Source organism: Rhea americana, unplaced genomic scaffold, assembly GCF_003343005.1.
Source record: "Rhea americana isolate MKP2758 unplaced genomic scaffold, rheAme1 scaffold_228, whole genome shotgun sequence".
Lineage (NCBI taxonomy): Eukaryota > Metazoa > Chordata > Aves > Rheiformes > Rheidae > Rhea > Rhea americana.
In genome coordinates, this window is record NW_028186344.1 from 337,916 (window position 1) to 361,244 (window position 23,329).

General features: G+C 37.0%; 1 protein-coding gene across 1 annotated transcript; it reads left to right on the forward strand.

Annotated features, from left to right (window-relative positions):
• The first annotated feature begins 1,668 nt into the window (after window positions 1-1,668).
• Window positions 1,669-15,502, forward strand: LOC146595336 (uncharacterized). The gene is made up of 2 exons (XM_085305922.1): window positions 1,669-1,746; window positions 14,468-15,502. The coding sequence occupies exon 2, from the start codon at window positions 14,550-14,552 to the stop codon at window positions 15,153-15,155; it is 606 nt and encodes a 201-aa protein (XP_085162048.1). The 5' UTR covers window positions 1,669-1,746; window positions 14,468-14,549; the 3' UTR covers window positions 15,156-15,502.
• The last annotated feature ends 7,827 nt before the right edge of the window (window positions 15,503-23,329 follow it).

Sequence of the window (23,329 nt, forward strand, 5' to 3'; positions counted from 1 at the left end):
CTGTTAAGATCATTAAACATCCATTTATAGGCAGTTTTCAGTATATACGTTTACTTTTGCTTTTCTAAGAAAGGTAAATTGTCTAAGAGACTTTACTTATTTATTTATTGAACAAAGGGTTATGTCCTAACAATCCCATCATGCATCTTGCCAGCATTTAAGGGCCTCATTTGATTTCTTATCTCTTGAGTACAAGGAGACACAGTGAAACCTGCCAGCACTGTACTGATCACAGTATTCTGAAAGTAGCTTGTAACAATACTATGTCTGTTATCTCTCTGAGTTTTTGGTCTGAGTTTCAAGAAAGGTTTAGAAGTGATGGGGAACAACAGAAATAGTATTGGTGCCAAAAAGATTGCTAGATGGTATTAGAAGCTGCTACATTGAACCTAGTTTGAGGCTGGCCTCCTTATGGGCTGCTGTAAGAATGTTGCAGATAACCCATGTGCTCCTGCTTTTCTGTTGCGTGGACAACTGGGTAGAAGCTTTCTTTTGTCCCTTTAATATGTCTTATGGATATTTACTATATTTACTGCATTTACTGTAGGATGGTAGGTAATGCATAGTGGTACGGATCAGACCTGTCCGTGAGCACCACTTCTGTGGAGCAGTGGGAAGACTTAGCAATTGTGACTCTGACCTCACAGACCCCTTCTCAGGTTGGTCCTGAGTCAGTTTGTCAATAAATGGAATAAAATCCTTAGTCCAATGAGAACCCTTAGTCAATGGGAATTTTATCTTCCTAAATTTGATGATCTACATACCTCAGCGGATGACCTAAGCCTGTGTTCTTTTATCTCTGACAGGACAGAAGGAAGTTAATAACTCTCTAATGGAAGTGGACTTTGTTTTTTACAATATTTTGCTTCCATTTTTTTTAAGACTGAACTCAAAAGGGTTATACAAACAGTGACTAGTGGGAATAAGATTTACTTCTAAGTGGAGAATTAAATCTGAGCTTTACATCTGGAAGCATTTACTGGATCAGACCCTACCTGATACTTTGAGTAGGCCAAGGAGTGTAACAGGAAGCAAAGAAAATGGCACTAGTAACACAGAACATCTTTTTAAAAAATGTGTAGTTTCAGATTTCATTCATGCAAGTTAATATTTATGATTTTACAGAAAATTTATGGTTTTCCAGATTGAAAGTTGGTATAACAACATTTTCACCTGTCATGTTCACTTAAGCCATTCAGTTGTCTAATTTGTCTTTAATCTTTAGAACCAAGCAATGATTCTTGACTGACTCCATGAACACTTCTCATCTTTCACACACCATAGAAATTCCATGATAGTTCTCTCTTATTTTAAAACTTGTACTTTCGAACTATGAAATTCAGTGCTGTTGTATTAGACTTGTGACTTAGTTTCGTAATTTCAGAGAAAAACATGTTGAACACAAATACTGTCCCAAACTTCTACTTCAGCCTTATTTCCTAAGGAGATGAGAATTACCCAGCTGTGTGATGTCTGTCTTGCACGTCTCTATTAATAGCGTCTGAACTGATTAGTGAGTTTTAACCAGATCTGACAGAGAAATGACTGTCTTAATACTGTGGGGTTTTTTTTTGTTTTTTTTTGTTTTGTTTTTTTTTTTTTTACCAGACCTGCACAATACGCAGCCTGAGGTCTTCTGCAGCCTTAGAGCATCTGAGAGTCAAACAGTCTATTTGGTCCGTCATTCAGAATATGTGTAACTGTCAGCCAGCCTGCACATGCTCTTACCAACCCATCAGTACAATGGTACGTCTACAACATAAGCTGTCTCTTGCTCAGCAAGTGGGGAAGATGAAAATAATCTGTGGTTGTGGAGAGCACAGGGACTATCAGAAGGATTTGGGGAATATTGTACTGGTGTGAAGAGAAGCATTGTCCATCGCCAAGATACTGAAATTGTTAGAGGGCTATCCACACACTTAAGTTGTGTGAGCTTTTAGTAGAAGTCTTGTTTAAAAAAAAGAAAAAAAGTATCTGGTAAAGGAGAGAGCTTCATTGTTCTCCTCATCATGGATGAACTCAACCCTTACTAGACACCAGAAGGTCTTTCTCACTGATATACTGACATGATTTTCTAGTGTCTGAACTATGCCTCAGCCCACCTGCAGACACAGGGAGAAATTGGATGTCTTTAGCCCAGGTACGGATAGAGATTGTTTTTCACACAGTTCATGTTTCTCTGTAGATCTGTAGCCTACAAATAGTTAAACTAAATTTTATGAATATATCTTTCAAAAATGAAATGCTTTTACCTGAAATAGTCCTGAGCTAAGTTCCATTCCAGATCACATCTGTATGTCCAGGCCCTATAATGTTGTTAAGGGAACAGAAATTTTACTGGAAATTCTTAAATTCATGCCACCTGCTAGTTACAGATTTAGTAAGAATATTCTTGGGTCATAGTAAATAAAGAAGTGTGAACTGCATTCTTAAAAATACAAGATAGTCTTAACATTTACTAAGTGCTTTCCTGTTTTTATATGTCTTCTGCAATTTTCAGTACTTTATATTAGAAAACCTAGCAATCAATAGCAAGTGAAAAAGGGACTCACTGGCTGTGCTTATCCTAATCCTGTTTGTAGTTACAAAGTTAATTACATTCTAGTCTCTACTATTCATTTCTCTCTTCTCCCCCCAAAATTCTGTATTTTAATCCAAAATGTTAAAATGATGATAAATTGTAGCCACTTCGGGGTTGAAGTAGTTGAACTGTGTTGACTCCTCCCTCTAAGGAGTATGGATTGTCCCTTAAAGGACAAGGTAAATCTGGCAAGTCAAAAGGGGCATCCTATTTGAGCCTCAACAGCCATCCTTTTAGAGGCAACATACTGCTTCCCCAAAATGATTTACGTTGCCCTGCTAGCATGTTCTATTGAGGTGATTAAATCTTGTTTTACAGAGTGAGAGATAGTGTAATTGTAGTTCTATTGTGGGATATTGAGACCAGAGGGAGGAAAAAAATTGGTGAACTAACAGGAGAAAAGACTAAATGATACAGGCTCCAGTCCTGTCCTAAATCTTTGCAGTGGATCCTGTGGAAAAAGATATTTTTGAAGTATCTGTTGGAAAGACTGCATGTCTTGGCCCTACTGTGGATGGATGTTTGATGGCAAGCCGAAGGAAAGGAAAGCATGCTCTTGATTTTTGGCATTCAGAAAAGACTAGTAATTTATGGCCTCATCTATGTTCTGTACCTTTCAACAGAAAGATCATATTTCATTATTGGTGTCACCAGTACAACCCCCCTGCTTTCGATTAAGGAAGTTTAATTGCTAAACAAAAACAGTCCACCAGCAGCCAAACACCCTGCTCATTTGTACTGCTGATTCTGACACATTTCTGAAAAGATACAATCTGCACTTAAAATCATCTACCTCTTTGACAATATAAATGTTTGATGAAGTCTAAGAAACAAGTAATGCATAAGATCATTGGGCGTTGCTCACATCTAACAGTGAGTAATTGGAATTCCAATTCTCAGTCGCAGATCTCTCTGAATACTCTGCTGTTYATGGTTTCTTTTGTTGGGTGTAGAAGGACTGTGGTAGCTTTGAAACACTGTTGGTACATGCAGAGCATATGTGATGAATTTACCAAGCATATTCTTTCTGTCTTTTAGGTATAAGTAGGAATGTGTTTGATTAGCTGTGTATTTGATTTTCATTCTGTGCAGGACTTGCCTGCTACTGATTCTGAACGAACTAAAAATACCTTTTGATAATGTCTTACATTTTGTTGTTGTTGTTGTTTTTGTTTGTTTGTTTGTTTAAAAATCATCAGATAGTTTTCCTTCTGCTTCACACTTACTGAAACAATGTTACAGTGTTCACTGGAATTGTTACTGTGATTAGACAGCAGATTAACCATCATAGCTCTTCTTCTTGAGGCAGAAATTGAGGGAAGGAAAGTTACTTGTTTATAAATTTATTTTGAGGGTTCAATAAATGGTAGAATTTGCTGTGGAGAAAGACTTGAAAATATGTGATAAAGTGAATTGATAGAGAAAAGAGTTTGTGATAGTAACGGGAAACTGCACCAATTGCTCTAGAGGAATTTTAAGTTTAGGCTGCTGTTCCAATGTGCAGTATGTATGTGTTGGTTTCCACTGTGAGCATTTACTGAAGTCCTGAGCCTTCCATGTTTTGCAGGATTATTGTCATTAGTAAGGTAATTAACATAGTTTATTAGTAATGGCTGATCTTCTTTAGATTCAATTCTAGTATCATAAATTAGATAACCAAATGAGGTTTTAATTCTTTTTTTTGTGTATGCTTCTAGAAAATAAAATATTCAGAGGTATGTCAAGAAATTTAATGGTCCCAGGTTTGATGGATTCTCAGTCTTTAGTCAAGAATATCTATCTGAAAGAGAGGCCTGAGTTGAACCAGTTCTAGACTTAATGTATGAAACATTTTGAGTGCATAAATCAGCAGAAAGAATTCAGACATTATTACAATGATCATTTGATCTTAATCCCTGTTAGTATTTAAAGCAATTTTAAAACTACCAGAGTAGTCTTAYAGAGATTTCCTCAATGTGGAAACTTGAACATATATTCATGTTATCTGTGGGATAGTCCTGTTTTTGTAAGAAATTAGTTAACTTAATACTGCTAGCAAAGGTCCAGGGTAAGCAGGTACCATAAGATTATGATCAGGCCATGATTATGGTGTAGTACACAAAGGAAAAGAGGTATTGCTAAGAGTGTAGTGCAGGTATAGTTTTATTACTGTGTAGTAGTTGAGGGTGCTTCTGTTCATGACTTTATGCACACTGGAACAGCAACCTAAACTTAAAGTCCTTTATGACTATAGCCGTCTTTCAGCTGCTACCTTTTTTGCTTACAAATGAACCAATACAGCAAACATCTCATCTTGCTTTCTTGTGATATGTTTTGTTATCGATCAGCAACCACATCATTTTTCTGTCACTCCTTTAAATCTCTTCATTGTATCACTCTTCAAAAGCAATTTATTAGAGTGATTAGAAAAACAGCTTCTTCAATACATCGCAGCATTTATTCCTTTATTCAGAAATATACAGAAAACAATCTACAAAATGTAAATGAAAGACCTGCATTCATGGAACTTACTTCAAGGTGCTTTTTCATTTTGAATTTCTACAAGCTCTATGCAGCCAAATTTTTCTGCTAGACTACTGCAGTTTCTCCTCTTTGGTAGGTACAGAGGTTACTGTCACATATTGGATAGGTCTTTTTCACCTTCTCTGGTTCTGAAATTCCGCTGTTAAGATCATATGATTATGGTTAGAGCTAACTCTAGGATTTTGAAGAATGCTGAGTAATACCTACTAAAGTTTTACATCTTGCTGCAAAACGATATATTCGTAGAATAAAAAGGAGTGAAGAAACAGGATGAGCAATTTCTACTGTGACTTACCAAGATTTGGAAATGCAAGTCAGAAAGGCTCAGGACTGGCTGTAGGCTAGGTGGCTGATCAGATTAGTGCCAGTATCAGTGGTAAAGTGTGTTCAAGAATGTTAGCCTAATGGGATAGTTTTGATAGCCATTGGCAGCTGGTTTGTCTGGAGGCAGGCTTTGATCTGAATCTGGAGAAAGACTGAATTCCTGCTTTTGAGTTTGTGGCAAGGCATCTGGCTACTCTGCCTGTTTTGAAGCTTAGGAAAAGTTATCAGTATGCTGCTGCATACTTTTTTTTTTAAAAAAACAGAGAAAGAGAATACTGAGGGTCTGTCACTGACTGCTTTATGCAGTCTTATTTCTTATCTCATGAACTTGAATCTATTTCTTTTCTTCTCTCAAGTTATTTCATTTTTGAATTTGAGTTGCTAGGAAAGTAAATGCTTAAAATAAAACCTTGAGAGGTAATTATGAAGCTCTTACTGTGGAGTAAGGGCTGCAATAAGTGAGTTAGTGAGTCATTAATACTTAAATTCAGCTTATTAAGAAAGAGTTACTTGAAGTAAATGGGAAAACACAATGGCTGTTGGCCCCACTAGAGTACATTTCCTTTAAATTATTTCAGTTGAACTCTTGATCATCTAAGGATTTAAGGAAAAAGTCATACTTTTAGAAGTGAAAGTGAAGATTAATTTGTTGAACTAGATGCCCATAGATGCGATGGTGGAATTAGCTCAACTGTTTGATGGTGTTCGTACTGATTTTTCACACTGGAGAAACAGATTGATAAATTCAGACCCTCTTATGTACATAGAGAGTGACAAAGTGAAACAAGGCATCTTTATCTTAATTACTGTTTATATGGCTTTCATATTAGAAATGTTTTGTTGAAGCAGTAAGTGGATACCTTCATGTGTGAAGGTTTTTTAATGGCTGGGATTTGGGAGTATTACAGCTTACGATCTTCAGTGAAATGTTTGATGGTGCCTTTGGGAAGGGTGTCAGCTGTGATATTTAGCATTCTGTTTCTCTTGTACCCAAGTGGGAATATGATACTCTTATAAATCAGGTTAACTATATCAAGACGTTTGGAATTAACTATGATGTCATAACCTCTAAAAAGTGCTAAACTGAAACAAATCACGCACAAATCCTTATCACAAATCCTACTTAATCCCTTTTATATTGCTTGTTATAAACAGACACATATCACCGTATACCTAGATTATACATAATAAAATATTATATACATTCCCCTATAGAGAAGGCTCAGTCAGCAGGGGATCGAGTGTGACATTCATCACACTCGATTACAACTTGGTGAATATGACATGAAGAATCAGCAAACGTTTGCTAAGTAAAAGCTGAGAGTTTGCCTTTATGTTCATGATCCTTTATATTAATTTTCTGAAGATATCTATAAAATCAATAGTTTGATTATGAAAACACTGATAGAATGAAGGAATAGTTATACTACTGTTTGGCTTGGTACATGTATTTGGGCAAACGTTTTTGCCTGAGGAGTTTGGGGTCAGTATGAAATCTTTACCTGTTAAATTGCTTTACCTTTTTACTGAAAATTGGCATATAATCAAGGGTTGAGAAAAATATTATGTATCTGAGGTGACCAGTAATCACAAACTGATGTGACTATGATCATAAGAGTAGTAAAAAACAATAGTTAGCAAAACTGAAAACTCAACAACCSAAAGTATGTCACAAGAGGAAGAAGGCTGTCACTTATCTTTCTCAGCAGAGAAGCTCTCCAGTCATTTTGGACCTGATATACAAAAATTGCCAGCATGCCCTTTGGGGATTTTGCCTTCCATTTCCATACAAACCTACTGTAATCTCTTAGAAAATCATCACTCTGGTTAGAGGATGCCTTTCCTGCTGTCAAGTGTCTAATTGACCTTTCTGAGCTAGCTGAGCTGTGAAGAATAGAGTTCCTCATCTCAAATATCCTGGAATCTTTCCATATCTCAATACTTATTCTAAAACATTTCTTAGGGGAAAAAAAATTACAAAATAGTTACTATGAAATGGCTTTTTGAGAATGTATTTTATATTCTTAAAATTGATAGGAATGCTGTGTGATATATTCATGCAAAATAGGAAAACAGTCCATGCAATACATATTTTAGGGGAGCTAACAACTTATATGCCTTGTTCTCAGTAACTTACCAAATACACTCAAATTTAAAACCAGGTATATTCTATAAAACATTGTGTTTATATTATGCAGTCGCAAGGCTGGAATCTACTAGAAATGATTGCATATATTGCAGTATTTCTGAATTTTAAAATGGAAATTTTTACTTGGATAAAATTGACCAAAATAGTAATTTAATACCAATCCTGTTATTTGTGTTAATATTTGCCATGTATGTTTAATATCCCCAATAAAGTACTTTATATGTAAGATTAGTCTCTTAGTTTGAATATAATCTCATTTACCATCTCCCAGACCTTCTGGTCCTGTCCTATGCTCGGTAGTGTAATTGTATGTGACAGATGTCTCATTTTCAACTGAAATGTGCAGAGGAAGGGTATTCACAAAACCACTGAAAAATACTAATCCTGGCCCAAAGAAGTCACACTACCACTAGACCATCAAGTCAGTCTTCTGTGTTACATTTACACACAGGCATTACTAAGGCAGCAGCAGTAACACTTACTGTTGATTTTGAAATTGAAATTCAATAAGAATTGATTAAACCAGTGATTTGTTTCAATTTTTTTTATTAAAAACTGAGTTTTTCTCTGCAACCTTGCCAGTTTAAGATCAGACAGCAGTGTTTTGGCAGATGCTCTTTTGTGTTTTTATATGTAAGTAGCAGGTTTTCGTACCACTGTTGTCCAAGAAAGCAGAAAATCCAAATGGAATTTTGTGGCAAAATTGCTTTTTGTAGTTGCAGCCAAATGGTTTATTTGCCTCATGTTTTGTTCAGTTATAATGATGTCAATGTAAGTGCTGTCTTCTCCCATCCCTCAATATCCTGTTCTAATGATGCCAAAAAATTGCTGCTTCAGAATGCCTTTATTTTAATGATACAGTTTGTTGCAGACTGACAGAAGCTGAAGGTTGATGATTTAAGTTACTCTGAAAAAAAAAGTTAGAATTATCTGTTTTCCCTTAAAAACAAAAATTAAAAAACCCTCTAAATCTTGCATGTCAGGCAGCATCAAGGCACGTTTATCTTCCTAAATCAAAATCTGGCATAGGACCTCTGTTGATCTAATTTGCTGACTACTTTTTCTGCATCCTTTGCCATTTCTTTTCTCCTTGTACCTTAGTGGCTGCCCTTGTATCTGTGTTGTGTGCACCCCTTCTTACTGTGGCTCCCTTGATTTACTCTTTGCCTTGCTGCCTAACTGCTTTTTTCCTGACGATCTGACTTTCCTCCTGTCGAAGTTCCCAGTACTGATATCTGGTCTGTTGTTTTCTCTTAGCCTCAGACTGTGATTATTTTCCATGCTTCTCAATAAGCTCTTCCTACTGTCTCAACAAATGTCCTCTTACCAGGCCTTATTTAGCACACTAGTGCGAAGGCACTGTAAAATCTCTTTGCCCTGGATCTTCTGCTTGGATCACCACATTTCTCTTGGTTTTCCTGAATGCAAAGTTCTTTTCCAGGAGTGCAAAGAAAGACTAGTTTTCTTTAACAGAACCCTAATTTAAGAGGATTGTACGTAAATAGTGATTTTGTACTTGTAGGTGAAGATAGATGTTGTTTGAAAATCATGGAGATAACACCTGAAATAAATGCATATAATCACTTACTTTTCAATAAAGAAATCATTGCTAAGAGAATCCACAAACCCTGCGGTAAAGCATGGGACTGTTACTCCACCTGTATATGAATCTGTATGAAACTTGTAGGACTTGTACTAGCAGAATTCTTTTTTTCTTCCTTCTTTTTCTTTTTTCTTTCTGTTTTTTAAGAAGAGCACTTAACAACTCTTTCAGTGAGTTTAGTAAGCTGCATATTACATCCAGGATTACCTGCCGTGACTGAGAATAGTAAATGGAGGCAGAGAGGCAGAAAAATGAGGGAAACAAAAATGGCTTTCAGGTCCTGTTGAGCTTCTAGCTCAAAATGGATCTCTAAAAACTTGCTAAAAAGGAGGAGAGGGCTTTTTTTTTTTTTGGAGTAAACAGCTATACATTTTTTTTTTTGAGCAAGTTTGAGCCAACTGTTATCAAACTACCTGTGTAACAGTGATTACTTTTTCTACCGTAAATGCATCTGGAAAGTATGAAGATTACTTGGGAATATCATGGTGTTAAATTACATTTAATTTACTTCAGACTTTCTAGTTTCTTCTCTTTTCCATGACTAGCAGATCTGTTCACATTCCTACTGCAGAGCAGACGAGTTTCCATGTTTGTATAGCAGATATCATTCTAACTCACAGCCTTCTAAAATACGGGAATTCCTGTATAGCCTGCAGATGAACTTTTAAATTGTCTATCTCAACTGCTGAAGGTTTAGCAACCAAAAAATTTCTCTTAGGTTGAGCTCTCAGGGGCTGGAGATAGGTTTTTTCCTATCATAGCTGCATGTAGATGAAGTATGTGGTTATACCTATTGAAAAAAGGTTCATTGTAGCTAAATTTTGTTAGCTGCTCCTGAGCCTAGGTGTCCTATCAATTGGCTCATCCTATAAGGATGGCTTGCCATCTGTGAGCAGAGCATGGTGGATCTGTGTCTTAAGTTTTTGCGGCAAGCAGACTTTACCTTAATGTAGCAGCATCAAAGTAAAGTAGTGATAATGAGGAGTTTACGATTCATGGTTTTGCCCCAAGTTTGAGATGAAACCATGATTAGGTCATTTTACTTTGTTGAACCTCTTCATTTTTCTACATGAAAAATGAAGCCAAAGATTTACTATTGGATGTTCAGAATTTTTATACATACGGGTGTACTGTGTTTATTTCCTGATGATTTGTGAGGTTCATTTAAAAACGTACTGTAAATGTGAAGTTTGTTTATTATTCAGGGAATACTGATATTTGTTTTAACTTTAAATATAGCCACTATTTTTAGTAAAGCTGTTTTCAAAGAGCTCATTTGCCCTCTCTCAGTTCGTTATTTTGGATCAAATTCAGATCTGAATTAAACGGGTACAGCACCATTGAATTGATGTCTGTATGTTGTCTCCTCCCTTTGAATAGCTGTAATTCATTCATTTTGGAATGCAGTAACTATTTCCCCCAACCCCCTTTTAATGAATATGAGGGAATGGCATTAGAACAGCGCTTAATGAGTGATAATATGTAAATAGTAGTTGAGAAACATATTGAAGGCTGTATTTTGCTACTGCACAGAAAAGCCAGGAATATTATTTTAATCTCGAAGTGATCACATGCCCACACGTGCTGTAGGGAGATGAGAAATTCTTCCTAAACACATAGAGCATACATAACAAAATAAAATTTTCATAGTTAATCAGAGGTTAATTGAGCTTTTCTCTGCCTTCTCTGTTTTGCTGCCATTGCCTTTCTTGCTTAATGCAAACTTACCATCCTCTTTGATTCTTCTCCAAGGCTATTACCTCCTGCTTGGTGATTATATTCTGGCCATCTCTGTCTGGTCTTCTCCAGTATGATCCTTCCATGATGTCTGAATCCTCCCAGGAGTCCTAACAAAACAAATGTACATATGTTGTGGGTAATTTTATAATTTGGGTTCATTTATACCTTGGCAGGTATTTCTCAGTGGTGTTTTTGACTCTTGAAAAAGGTTTAACAAACAATTGATAGTATTTCTTTGTCTTTGCAATTAACATGAAAGCAAGCATGCAAGACATGAATATTACTTTATGGTGGAAGGAAGACTTTCTCCACAGATACTAGGATGATTAATGACATAGTTCTAAATTTTTAGATTAAGATCACGTAATAGAAAGTGAAGACTTGTCACAAAATTTGAATACTGGACACTTGCAACAAAGAACACTGAAAAAAACTTAATTTCATTAACTGCAGTATTGCCCCGATAGTGACACTTCTGAGTGATTGGTCAGCTTCTTATAGCTATATCTGTGCTTTTGGGACAGCTGCTTAATTTTCATGCAGAGAGTGGTGGACCCTCTCCCTGTATAGATGAAGCTGTTCCATAGGACTCCCTATCAAAAGAAATGCACTGATTATTGGGGGGATTTGTGGGCAGGGGGAAGGGACATTTGAAACATAATTGATATAATTAAAAAAAAATACTTGCACTCACTAGTTTCGTTCTGTGTGTACTCTGAAACAATGCCATTCCATGTGCTGATTTTTGTAAAGTTATTTTTCTTGTCATTTTTTGTAATAGGTCTGTTACATTTTTGGGGTCTCCTTTGTGTCTGTCTACAGTAGGTCCTGGAATAGATGCCATATTTCCAGCCATTGTTGGAAGGGAAAAAAAATACTTCCTTCTCATTGGATTATTTGCTGGTTTGTTGTAGCTGGTCACCTTTTTCCCCCGTCCTCCCTTCTCTCTTTTCCTCCATACTTTTATGCCGTTTTACAGCATGTCTGGCATGCAGATTTGGATCCATACTTTCTTTTGTCCTCAACAGACAATATTTTTCCATGTGTGAACGAACACTTCTGGTACTTACGATGTATGCATTTAATTTGCTGCAGCCTTTTAACATATACAACAAAGATTCCTGATTTCAAAGTTTGTTCTTAATCAAAGTCTGGCACAGCGGACTTTCTTGTTTCTCAATGATTATTAAGCCTGTTACCATGATCATCTTGCAGTGACACTGTCAGAATCTTACCTTACCTGTCAGTATCTTGAAAGCATCTTCCAAGCCTTCATTAGGAATTCAGTAACCACAGACTCTGGAAGTGTGTATGTCTGTGTATCACGTGTGTTCTCTTAATGTTACATTAAATGATTGCCAGATGGCACTGTTAAAAGCACTGATTTTACAGTATAGGTAGAACCTTGATCCTTCACTCTATTGCCTTGTATTGTTCCCATCCATCCAATTTGTTAATGTAATTATTTCCTCTTTCTGTCTTCTTTCCAAATAGCAAAGCTTGCCATACACAATCTTAAACCCAGACCATCTACATGATAGTTCTATAGTCACATGGTTGAGAAAGATATGTGCATTTCGGAGCTCATTTCAAGACAAATATATCAATTAAATGCAAAGAATTTTCGTTGTTTTTTTCAGGGGGGAGGGGAGGCAGCATGAAAATAAACTTGCATAAAATAACTTGACTTATCATTATGTTTACATAGTAATGAATTTGATAGACCTGAAGCTTTCAGTTCATTGAAAGGACATAGATTTTATCAGGAGTCGTTGATTTCACAGAGCATGTTTTCGGTAGGAGAGCGAGGCTTCACATGAATAAAAATACACCATGACTGTATTTTTTATATGCTTCTATTTTTATTTTTTAAATTACTCTGAATCTATCTGTGGCCTTCATTTGTGGCCACAAGGAATAAACCCTATACAAAATGTGTCAAAAAGCTTGTGTATGTCTTGGGCCCATCTCTAATCAAGATACCAAGTTCTCCAGTAACCTAACATTTCTCTGTCTTATGTTTTGAACTGGAATTAGCTTTTTGAATAGTCTTGTCAATAGAATTGCTTTTTATTATAGAGTTCTCTTTCATAACAGAGGTATATCTTTATATATTTTCTTGCTGTCATGACTGCAACAGCTGCTGCTATTTTGAAATATCTACATGCAGATACACATAGACAAGTACTGAAAGAAAATATTACTGTCCATGTGTGGACTTTTGTGGAGGAGAATTGGATCTAGAAACACATTATTTTTGGTCTCTATATTAAGATATACCTTAACAGAGAGACAAGATAGGCCTTAAAACAAGAAAATAGTCACTCCTGAATTTGCCTGGGCATTTACGGATTTGCGTTTTCTCATATCAAGAGAAATATCATACCACGTCATGCAAATACACGATGAATCATGACATCTGATCAATAGCACTGTTCAGCAATTATGCTTTTCTATGCCTTCCTCTACCATGCCTGTCAGTGTTGCAACTCTTTTGGTCAAAACTTTTGTGCTAACTTTTAATGCTGCTTTAATAATAGCACACCTTTTTCAAGTAGTTCTAACCCTGGTTCTGACCAATTCTAAATTCTGGGAAATATGTTTTTCTGAAATTAGGAATTTCGAAAAGTAGTGTAAAATGTGGCCTTACCAAGGAAATAATTTTGAGTCATATAGGAAGGGGTAAATCTTGTTCCTGGCAGATAGCCAGGTAAATACCCTCTTCTGTTCTTTGATATGGGTGCTAATGATATAAAGGGCAAATTGGAAATGATCAAACAGGGTTTCACAGCTCTGGGGATGGTGATCAAGGGTCTGGGAGTCCAGGTGATCTTCTCAGTCCGGCTAGTGAGGGGGAAGGATGAGATAAGGTGTAGACAGATTTTCCAAATTAACAGCTGGCTGTGCTACTGGTGTTGGCAACAGGGTTTTGCTTTCTATGATCATGGGACCCTGTTTGAAGATTGAGAACTGATGGGAAGAGACCCACCTCACTAAATGGGTCACATGTGTCTTTGCCAACAAGATAGACCAGCCTGATAAAGAGGGCTTTCAACTAGGAAGGATGGGGAGACTTATAGAGACAGAGTAGTCAACAAAACATGGCTCAAGTCAGGATGCCTCCAGCAGGTGCATGCAGACAGGGAAGTATATATGAGACAGAGCAATGGAGGATCCTCTTGCATCCCTCCTGAGAAACCTGCGTGCACAACTACCTCTCTGAAATGCCTGTACATCAATGCATGCAGCATGGGGAATAAACAGGAGGAACTGGAGATCTGTGTGCAGTCGCAGGGCCATGATCTCATTGCAGTTACAGAGACATGGTGGGATAGCTCGCATAACTGGAATGTTGTCACGGATGCCAAGTGCTTTTTAGGAAAGACAGGCCAGGAAGGGGAGCTGGTGGAGTTGCTCTTTATGTGAGAGAACAACTAGAATGTATTGAGCTCTGCCTAGAGGTAGATGAAGAGCAAGTTGAGAGCTTAAAGATAAGGATTAAAGGGCAGGCTAACATGGGTGACACTGTTGTGGGTGTTTATTACAGGCCTCCTGATCAGGAAGAGGAAGTCGATGAGGTCTTCTACAGACAGCTGGAAGTAGCCTCACAATCACAGGCCCTGGTTCTTATGGGGGACTTCAACCACCCCGACGTCTGCTGGAAGGACAACACAGCAAAGCACAAACAGTCCAGGAGGTTGCTGCACTGCATCAATGATAACTTTTTGAAACAAGTGGCGGAGGAGCCAATGAGGAGAGGTGTTCTGCTGGACCTTGTACTAGCCAACAAAGAAGGACCGGTTGGAGATGTGAAGGTTGGGGGCAGCCTTGGCTGCAGTGACCGTGAGGTGGTGGAGTTCAGGATCCTGCATGGAGAAAGCAAGGCAATAAGTGGGACTGCAACCCTGGACTTCAGAAGAGCAGACTTTGGGCTCTTCAGAGACCTGCTTGGAGGAATCCCATGGATTAGGGCTCTGGAAGGAAGGGGGGTACAGGAGAGCTGGCTAGTATTCAAGCATCACTTCCTCCAAGCTCAAGAGTGGTGCATCCCAAGGAGAAAGAAGTCCAGCACAGGGGGCAGGAGACCTGCATGGATGAGCAAGGAGCTCCTGGTAAAACTCAAACAGAAGAAGAAAGTACACAGAATGTGGAAGAGGGGAAAGGCCACTTGGGAGGAATATAAGAATGTTGTCAAGAGTATCAAGAGAGAGAGCAGTGGATGTTGTGTACCTTGACTTCAGCAAGGCTTTTGACACTGTCTCCCATAACATCCTCCTAGAGAAGCTCAGGAAGTGTGGGTTAGATGAGCGGACAGTGAGGTGGATTGAGAACTGGCTGAAAGGCAAAGGTCAGAAGGTTGTGCTCAGTGGCGTGGAGTCCACTTGGAGACCTGTGGCTAGTGGAGTTCGCCAGGGCTCAGTAGTGGGGCCAGTCTTGTTCAACTTATTCATCAGTGACTTGGATGAAGGGACAGAGTGCCTCCTCAGCAAGTTTGCTGACGATACCAAACAGAGAGGAGCCCCAGTGGGCTGTGCTGCCATTCAGAGAGACCTGGACAGGCTGGAGAGTTGGGCAGAGAGGAACTTCTTGAAGTTCAACACAGACAAGTGCAGGGTCCTGCACCTAGAGTGGAGTAACCCCATGCACCTGCATACAGGTTGGGGGCTGACCTGCTGGAAAGCAGCTCTGCAGAGAAGGACCTGGGAGTGCTGATGGACAAGTTGATCATGAGCCAGCAATGTGCCCTTGTAGCCAAGAAGGCCAATGGTATCCTGGGGTGTGTTAGTCATCAGCAGGTCGAGGGAGGTGATCCTGCCGCTCTACTCAGCCCTGGTGAGGCCTCATCTGCAGTACTGCATCCAGTTCTGGGCTGCCCAGTACAAGAGAGACATGGAGCTACTATAGAGAGTCCAGCATAGGGCTACGAAGATGATCAGAGGGCTGCAGCATCTGCCCTAAGAGGAAAGGTTGCAAGAGCTAAGTCTGTTCAGCCTGGAGAAGAGAAGACTGAGAGGGATCTTACCAATGCCTATAAATACCTTAAGGGAGGATGTCAAGAGGATGGGGCTGGACTCTTTTCAGTTGTCCCATATGACAGGACAAGAGGCACTGGGCACAAACTGAAACACAGGAAATTCCATCTGAACATGAGGAAGAACTTCTTTACTGTGTGAGTGACAGAGCACTGGAAGAGGTTGCCCAGAGAGGTTGTGGAGTCCCCTTACCTGGAGATACTCAAAACCCACCTGGACATGATCCTGTCTAACATGCTCTAGGTGACCCTGCTTGAACAGGGGGGTTGGACTAGATGATCTGCAGAGGTCCCTTTCAACCTTAACCATTCTATGATTCTGTGAAATGAGCTGAAATCAAGAGGTTTCTTCGAGAGCTTGAAAAAGACACCTTTTTCTGAAGTAGTGTCATCTTTGGTATACAGAGAATAAATACATATTCATGTAGGAAAATAACCACCTATTGATTTTAAATCAATATGTATCTAAAACAGTTACCACCTGCAAATGCAGTCAGTAATTAAACAAGCCATGTAAATATCTTTTATTAAGTTTAGAAACTATCTTTCAGTACTACACTTTCAATCATATTGATTCTATTTTTCCTTATTTCTCTTCCACTTTCCCTATTTCAAATATTAATTGAAGTAACTTATTTTATTCTGTCCTTTTTTACACAAAAAATATTTTGTAATGGGAAGAAATTATTATATGCTTTTTGAAGGCCTCTTCCAACTCATTTTTGTGGAAGAACATTATTATATTGTTTTGAATGCTGAGAATTTCCAGTAGATCAGGTGAAAATAAGTAGCATTTTCCTTCAGCTGTTAATCACTGTGTCTCCATTGCCAAAGGGGAATAGCTACCCAGTACAGTTTCCATAGCAGCAAGCTGAAGCAATAATGATTTTTTTTTTCAGTGTAGTATGTCTAATTGTAGAGAGTGTAATTCAAAATATATGAAGACGACTTCCTCCCCCTTTCTATAGGGTCATTTGTATGGCTTCTTTCTTGAGTAACATTCAGACTTTTATTTTCAAATGGGTTGAAGGCTGTAGGTAGTTCTCACTCTCACTGAAGACATTTTTGAATATTGTTTCATAAGCATTTTAACCAGTATTGAACATCTTCCACCAGTCCTCTGTAGTGAACAGTATTTCTCCTCAAGAATTTAAAAATTTTCAACAGTTTTGTTGCACCTTTTTTTTTTTTAATAAAATAATGAATAAGATACATGAAAATCTTTCCTTTTGGGGATTGTCTCTTTATTACTTATACTTCAGGTAAGGAAGAGCCTAATACATTTAGGATATGTAATTTTTGGTTCTTTTTTTTAAATTAACATGTCTGCTCAGAGATTGTAATCTGTAGGAAGTACAGGAGATCAACAGTTAATTCTTGTATTTGTATAGTTCAGGTCCTTTCTTCTGTGACTCTTCATGAAGACATCAGTTGTGATGATTAGTTTCAGAGAGCTGTCTGATGAGAGCGAGGATTCAGGTACCAGCTCCATGAGTTTTTCACAGAAGTTTAAACAGTTTGTGAGGCATTACCAACTTGGAATGGATTTCTGCAGATACCCTGGAGACAGAAGGATCCTTGCTGCATTAGCATCCCCATGATTTATTCATGATATATAAATGTTTTAATTTGTCAAGGAGTATCAGATGGATATCAGAAGTCTTTTGACATTACCATTACAAGGTAATTTTGGTTGTCAGGTTAAAGTATAATAGCTAGTAACTTCATTTTTAATTTCAGGTATGTTAGGCTGCCTAGGAAATAACATCTATTTTACTTAATTGAAAAGAACTGAAATGTAAGCTAGCACTTCCTAATTAACTTTGTGCTGGAGAATGAATGCAATGAGGAATTCTCCAAGATCTTTAGGACAGTAAAAAGTTATCCCACAGGTCATCTTCTGTATCATATAGCATCTGAAAGAGATCATTTAAAGCCTGCTGTGTTCTGATGTTTTATGCTGAACTCATTATCCTGTAAATTTTTCCGTAGTTTGTACAAAGTTAATACAGTGTGTGTATTTTTTGAGACTTAGAATAGTGTAAATGTTTACCTAAGGTTTCATTCAGATATAGTATTGTTTTAGTGTTAATTTTTAAGCTCTTGTTGTATAAGGACAATATTTAAGTACTAGGTTTAGATATTTAGTTTTACAAGATATGTAGCTCTACCAAAGATAACAGTATTCCTTCAATATGTATTTTTTAGCTCCACATTGAGTGCAAATCGATTATCTCTTGGAAGAAAAAGTACCGTCTTTTGAGGGGATAGGCTTCATCACCGTACTCTTCATAGGTTACAACTATTTTATTTCGTTTTTATTCTTATTTTTTATTTATTTTTTGTCAACTCTATCATGTCTTTTATAAACAAAACATTAATTTGGGGGACTTGAATTCAGTAAAATGTTCAAATTTTTGATCATTCACTGAACGTAGACATCTAATGTGTTCCCTCTCTACACTGAATTTAAATAGTCTTTCATTATTTTAAAATATTGGTATTGTTTAAGTTTCCAGATGTAATAAGTATGAGGCCCAAGTTAGAAATAAACAATTGCCAAAACATTCAGTAGCAGAGGAAGGAAGCAAGCTGTCTGTAGCAAATTGGTTCTGTCACTGTCATAAGCAGATTGCCCAGTCCCTAAGTGTTGTCTTTTGTTCTACTCCATTGACTGTGAACAACTCTAACTTCAGTTCTTAAGATTTACTGCCACAGATAAATTTTGTGGCAACAGCCTTTTGATCTCCTAGATCGAGACTGAATTATAATGCATGCCAGACTGTTTCAGGCTTTGAGTTCTCAGCTTTAGAGCTATTTTTTCTTTCTAAATAATTATTGCCAGCATATCTTTATTTAAAAATTCTTTGAATTTTGTTTAATTTTCTCTTGTCTTTAGTAGATTTCAGATATGTTTTTGTATTACCAATTGTTCATCAAACATTTAATTGATAATGCATAACGTTATTTTGGGGCAATGCATTCATAAAACTTCAAATGGTAACAGGTACATAAAAACAAATTTGTTATAGCTTTGCAAGAATGTTCTCTGTGTTTTATTTGTATGGAATTATTTTCATTTACAAGACAGATGGATATATTGGCTAGAAATTCTTTATCAAGTAATATACAAAAATATGTGGCAATGTACAATGCCAGGATGATAGATAGTGTTTGGTATAATGCTTATGACAGTACATTTCAATATCATGTAGACTTAATTCTTCTCTTTAGACTTCACTGTTGAACTGGATAAGCCTTCATGAGGGTGGCATGTTTTTTGCCCGTCATTGGACAAAGATGTATTCTACTTTCCTATGAGAGTGTCTCCATTTCTTAGTGCTATTCTATTTTTTAAAGTAGATATGGCATTCCAGCACAATTTCTGCCATAAAGGTAGTTTTCAGTACTTGCCAGACCTGGCAGTTCTGGAGTTCTGTTTCTTACTGAACAGACCTCCACATTTTACCCACAGGTTATCAGTAAAATTGGGTTGAATGGCCTTTTCTATATCATTTTTTGTCATTACTGGGCTTACTGCTTATATTTGAAACTTTTCTTGCTATGATGGATTACAATTTATATTCAAAAGGATGTGTTATTTAGAAAGCTAGGATAGAATCTAGATTTCAGATATACAGTCTATTACAGTTTACTACAACTGAGGTAGGAAGTAGAAAGGACAGAAAGGTACCACAAGCACTGTTTTATTTGTAGAGAAAAGGACTTTGTAAGAATTCAGTACAAAGTCAAGGTAAATCTGAGCTAACTGAAAGCAGAGGTTAACATTCAGGTTCATGTTTTCAGAATTTTACATGGCATTGTTTTTTTAATTTTGAAATTTATGGTTTGTTGTGCTTTTTTCCCTAATTATGCATCAGCTGTTGTTGGATGGCAAGGAAATATGTGGAGGACTCTCCCCCTTTTTTTAATGCTGCATTGAAGAGAATTATTTCTCATGCATCTTAATATAAAATTTTAATGCAATTTAAAAATTCTGTCTTTCTTGCAGTTTGGTTCATTTGCCTTGTAAAGAAGACACAAAACATTTTTTTTTGTCAAACTGCATTTTTCTCAGAACATTTTTAGTCATGTTCTTCCCCAGTTGATTTTTTCCATTATTATCCCTTTCTAAAATTATGTTTTTGAAAAACAAACCAAACAAATGATCATCATCCTAGAATATGTACAAAGAGTTTTTTCAGATCTTCTTACAGCTTATTCTTCATTTTTATGCTAGATTAAAGAATAATTTATATTTTTAATGTTAAGCCAGAATAAAACCTACATAAATCAATTGATAAACTGTATTTTATCTTTATTACAAAAATTAATGAGTTTTTCATACTCTTAGTGCTCTGGTAAAACCAGTATTAATAAAAATGTATTTTCTCATTTTTATTTATATGTAAGATTTTTCAAGAAGTGTTGGGTCTCATCTGCAAAAAGTTAAATTTTAGAATTTAACATCCTCAGAGTTGATGTAGTTTTCACTGCGTCTTTGCAATCATTAAGGGAGACCTGTTTTCTCTTATTCTTTGCTGAGGAACTAAAAGGATGCTGACAAGCTAAAATACTGAAACAAAATCTCAGATTCATGTCACATTGTTTTAGCTATCTGAAAGTTTAGTATTAGTCCCTCTGAAGTCAGGAAAGTGCCAGCCAAAGCCATCCTAAAATAGATGCCCTCAAGAGGCAGAAGGAGTTTGCCTTTGGAACAACTAGCTACAGGAAGAGGTGGAAAGACTATCTTAGATCAGATGCCTAATTATAAAGTAGTGCTTGTATGCCTGCCTTTCTGACTGACATATGTAACTGAGGGGAATCCCACTGTGAATATTTTTAGGTCCAGGCTCTCAGTTTTAATAACCTGTTAATTTCTAAGAAAATATTTACATTGTATCACTTGTAAACAGGCTTCTTCCCCCCCCCCCTTCTTCTTTCTTCTCATCTTTTTCCTAACTTTTGGGTTTATACCTATGTGTTTTCCCCAGCTGAAGAAAGAGCAGGACTAACATATGTATGCTTAGAAGATAAAGTAAATGTTTGGACATGTTTCACACATCAAGAGTGCATAGTTTCCTTGGTGATGTAATTCATATTGGTTGTATGTTCAGCTTAGTGGTACGTATTCAACCTTGAAGCATAGTCATCTCCATTGTATTCAAAACTTATTGCAAGCCTTAACTTATTTTGTAGTTATATGCATATTGTGGTGATGCATTATACAACAATTTATCAGTTGCTGGCTGGTATGAAGAATTTCTTGAAGTGATTAGATGGTTAAATACTGATTCCATTGTCAAGAATACATTATTCTTATCCCCAAAGAAGACAAAACTGTTAGAAGTAGGATGAGTGCCATCTTGATACAGAAGTGATATGACTAATAGAATTGACAGTATACAGCTTCTATTACTTGAACTGAGTAAATGAAGGGGCCTCAAAACCATTAGCTGTGACCCCCTTACTTCACATTTTTGTGCTATTTGGGATTTCAGCTTAGCCAGGATACCAGCGAGGGTTTAAAGTATGCCACACATCTGTTTGCAATTGCCTAATTTTAATGGTGGATTTCCTGAAGAGTTAAGGTAATATAAAGAATTGTGAGAGGATTAAAAGATTGTTGAGATTTCCAGCTAGGCTTCTTTTACTATGTTTTCTTTTGGATTCATGCAATCACTTGCATTAAGGTCAGCTGTTTCTAAAGTACTCACAARAACAGACTTTTTGAGTTATAAGAGTCTTTTGTGATGACTTTAAATGTCAATAACTCGCTTGTTTAGCATTAAATAATCAACATATACAAAGATTTCCAAGCTAGCCACTAGCTAGAGCACAGAAACAGATTCACTTGTGTCACTGCAGAACAAATAATGTTAACAACAGCACACAATTAATTACACTTTTCAGCACTCTAAACTTCAAGAGATGTAGCTAATAGACTGCAGGACTGCTTGCTGATTTAGTGAACATATCAGGAGTGTTGACACCTAAGAACCAATAAACTGATGAATTGAAGATTATCTGCTTTCTCTCATTCTCTGGTCATTTACTCAGCAACCCAGACATCAGCTGTCTGCTGCTGTAGTTACTAGAAACTGCCTTTCCAGGACATTTTTTTTTCTTAACAGTACAATAGAAAAACTGTTGAGAAAACACTCTTTATGATCATCTTTCGGGCTCATGATTGAATCTGATTGTTAACTACTGGAAGAGTAGCTATGATTTTGACTGTGAGGCTTGCTGAGGGATTCTCTCTCTTATCTACAATGTGTTATACTGGCAGGCTCTAACAACTTGGAGGAGATTCTTTATGGCCAATGAGAAAATACTAAATAGTAGAGGGAATCAAATGTTCACGTAGGCAGGACTACTGTAAATTTACCCTACTTTTCCTTTTGTGTGATTTTTCGGATACCTTTCTCCAATATTTTTTGCTCCTCTTTTCTTCCCCCTCCCTGCTATCCTCACTCCTATGACCTTCCCCTTCCTGAGGAGCTTCGTGTTTCTTTTTCAACACATTCATAATCGTTTTTTGTCTCGTTCCTGTCTCTGTGCTGACAGTGTTTTCCTGTTCCTAAGACCCTCAAACCCATTCTTTTATGAAAATCAATCCTCTGCTTTTTTCACCTGTTTTTAGTGAACTCCAGGCCATTTGCTCCATCAGACAGCCATCTGTCTGAAATTCACAGCTTTTTACTCACTGGTGGCCAGTGGTGGTAAGAGTTTGGGACTGGAGAGAAGAGCCAGTTTCTTCGGTTTAGTCGAAGGAATTTGTCCAAAAAGTGCAGCTTCTTTGAATGTATACAAGAGGGCCTCCCCTTGCACTTTGTTTACTCAAGTGGCACATGCTTTATATTTTGACATTGTCCTACGTCACCTCTGAAAAAGGTATCATGAGCTGTATTCCTGAGGGGCTAGCTAACTTAGATAAAAGAATCCAGCAATTGCATATGAGAATACTGTACTCTGTTTCCAGACATAAATCAATATGATAAATGAATGTTCCTAGTTAATGACAGAGATCTAACCACTCTCTGAAAATGTATATTATTGTACAAACTGCTGGACATACTTGACTGGTAAAAGAAAGAGCAACTTGTATGATAACTTCTTTGCAGTTGTAGTGCTGCAAAGAAAGTCCAAAATCAAGTTTCATACCAGACGTACTTCTAGAAAAGCAATAGTTGATTTTAAGTTAAAAATCTAAAAAATCAACACCACAAAATATTTTAAGGGAAATTTTTTTATAAAGAAGGTTCATAAAATTATACCATAGAATAATTTTAAAAACTTAATACAAATGAAGTGACAGATGTAGTTTTAGAAGTTATGTAAAAATGATGCATACTCTTGTCACTGAAATTTACATCA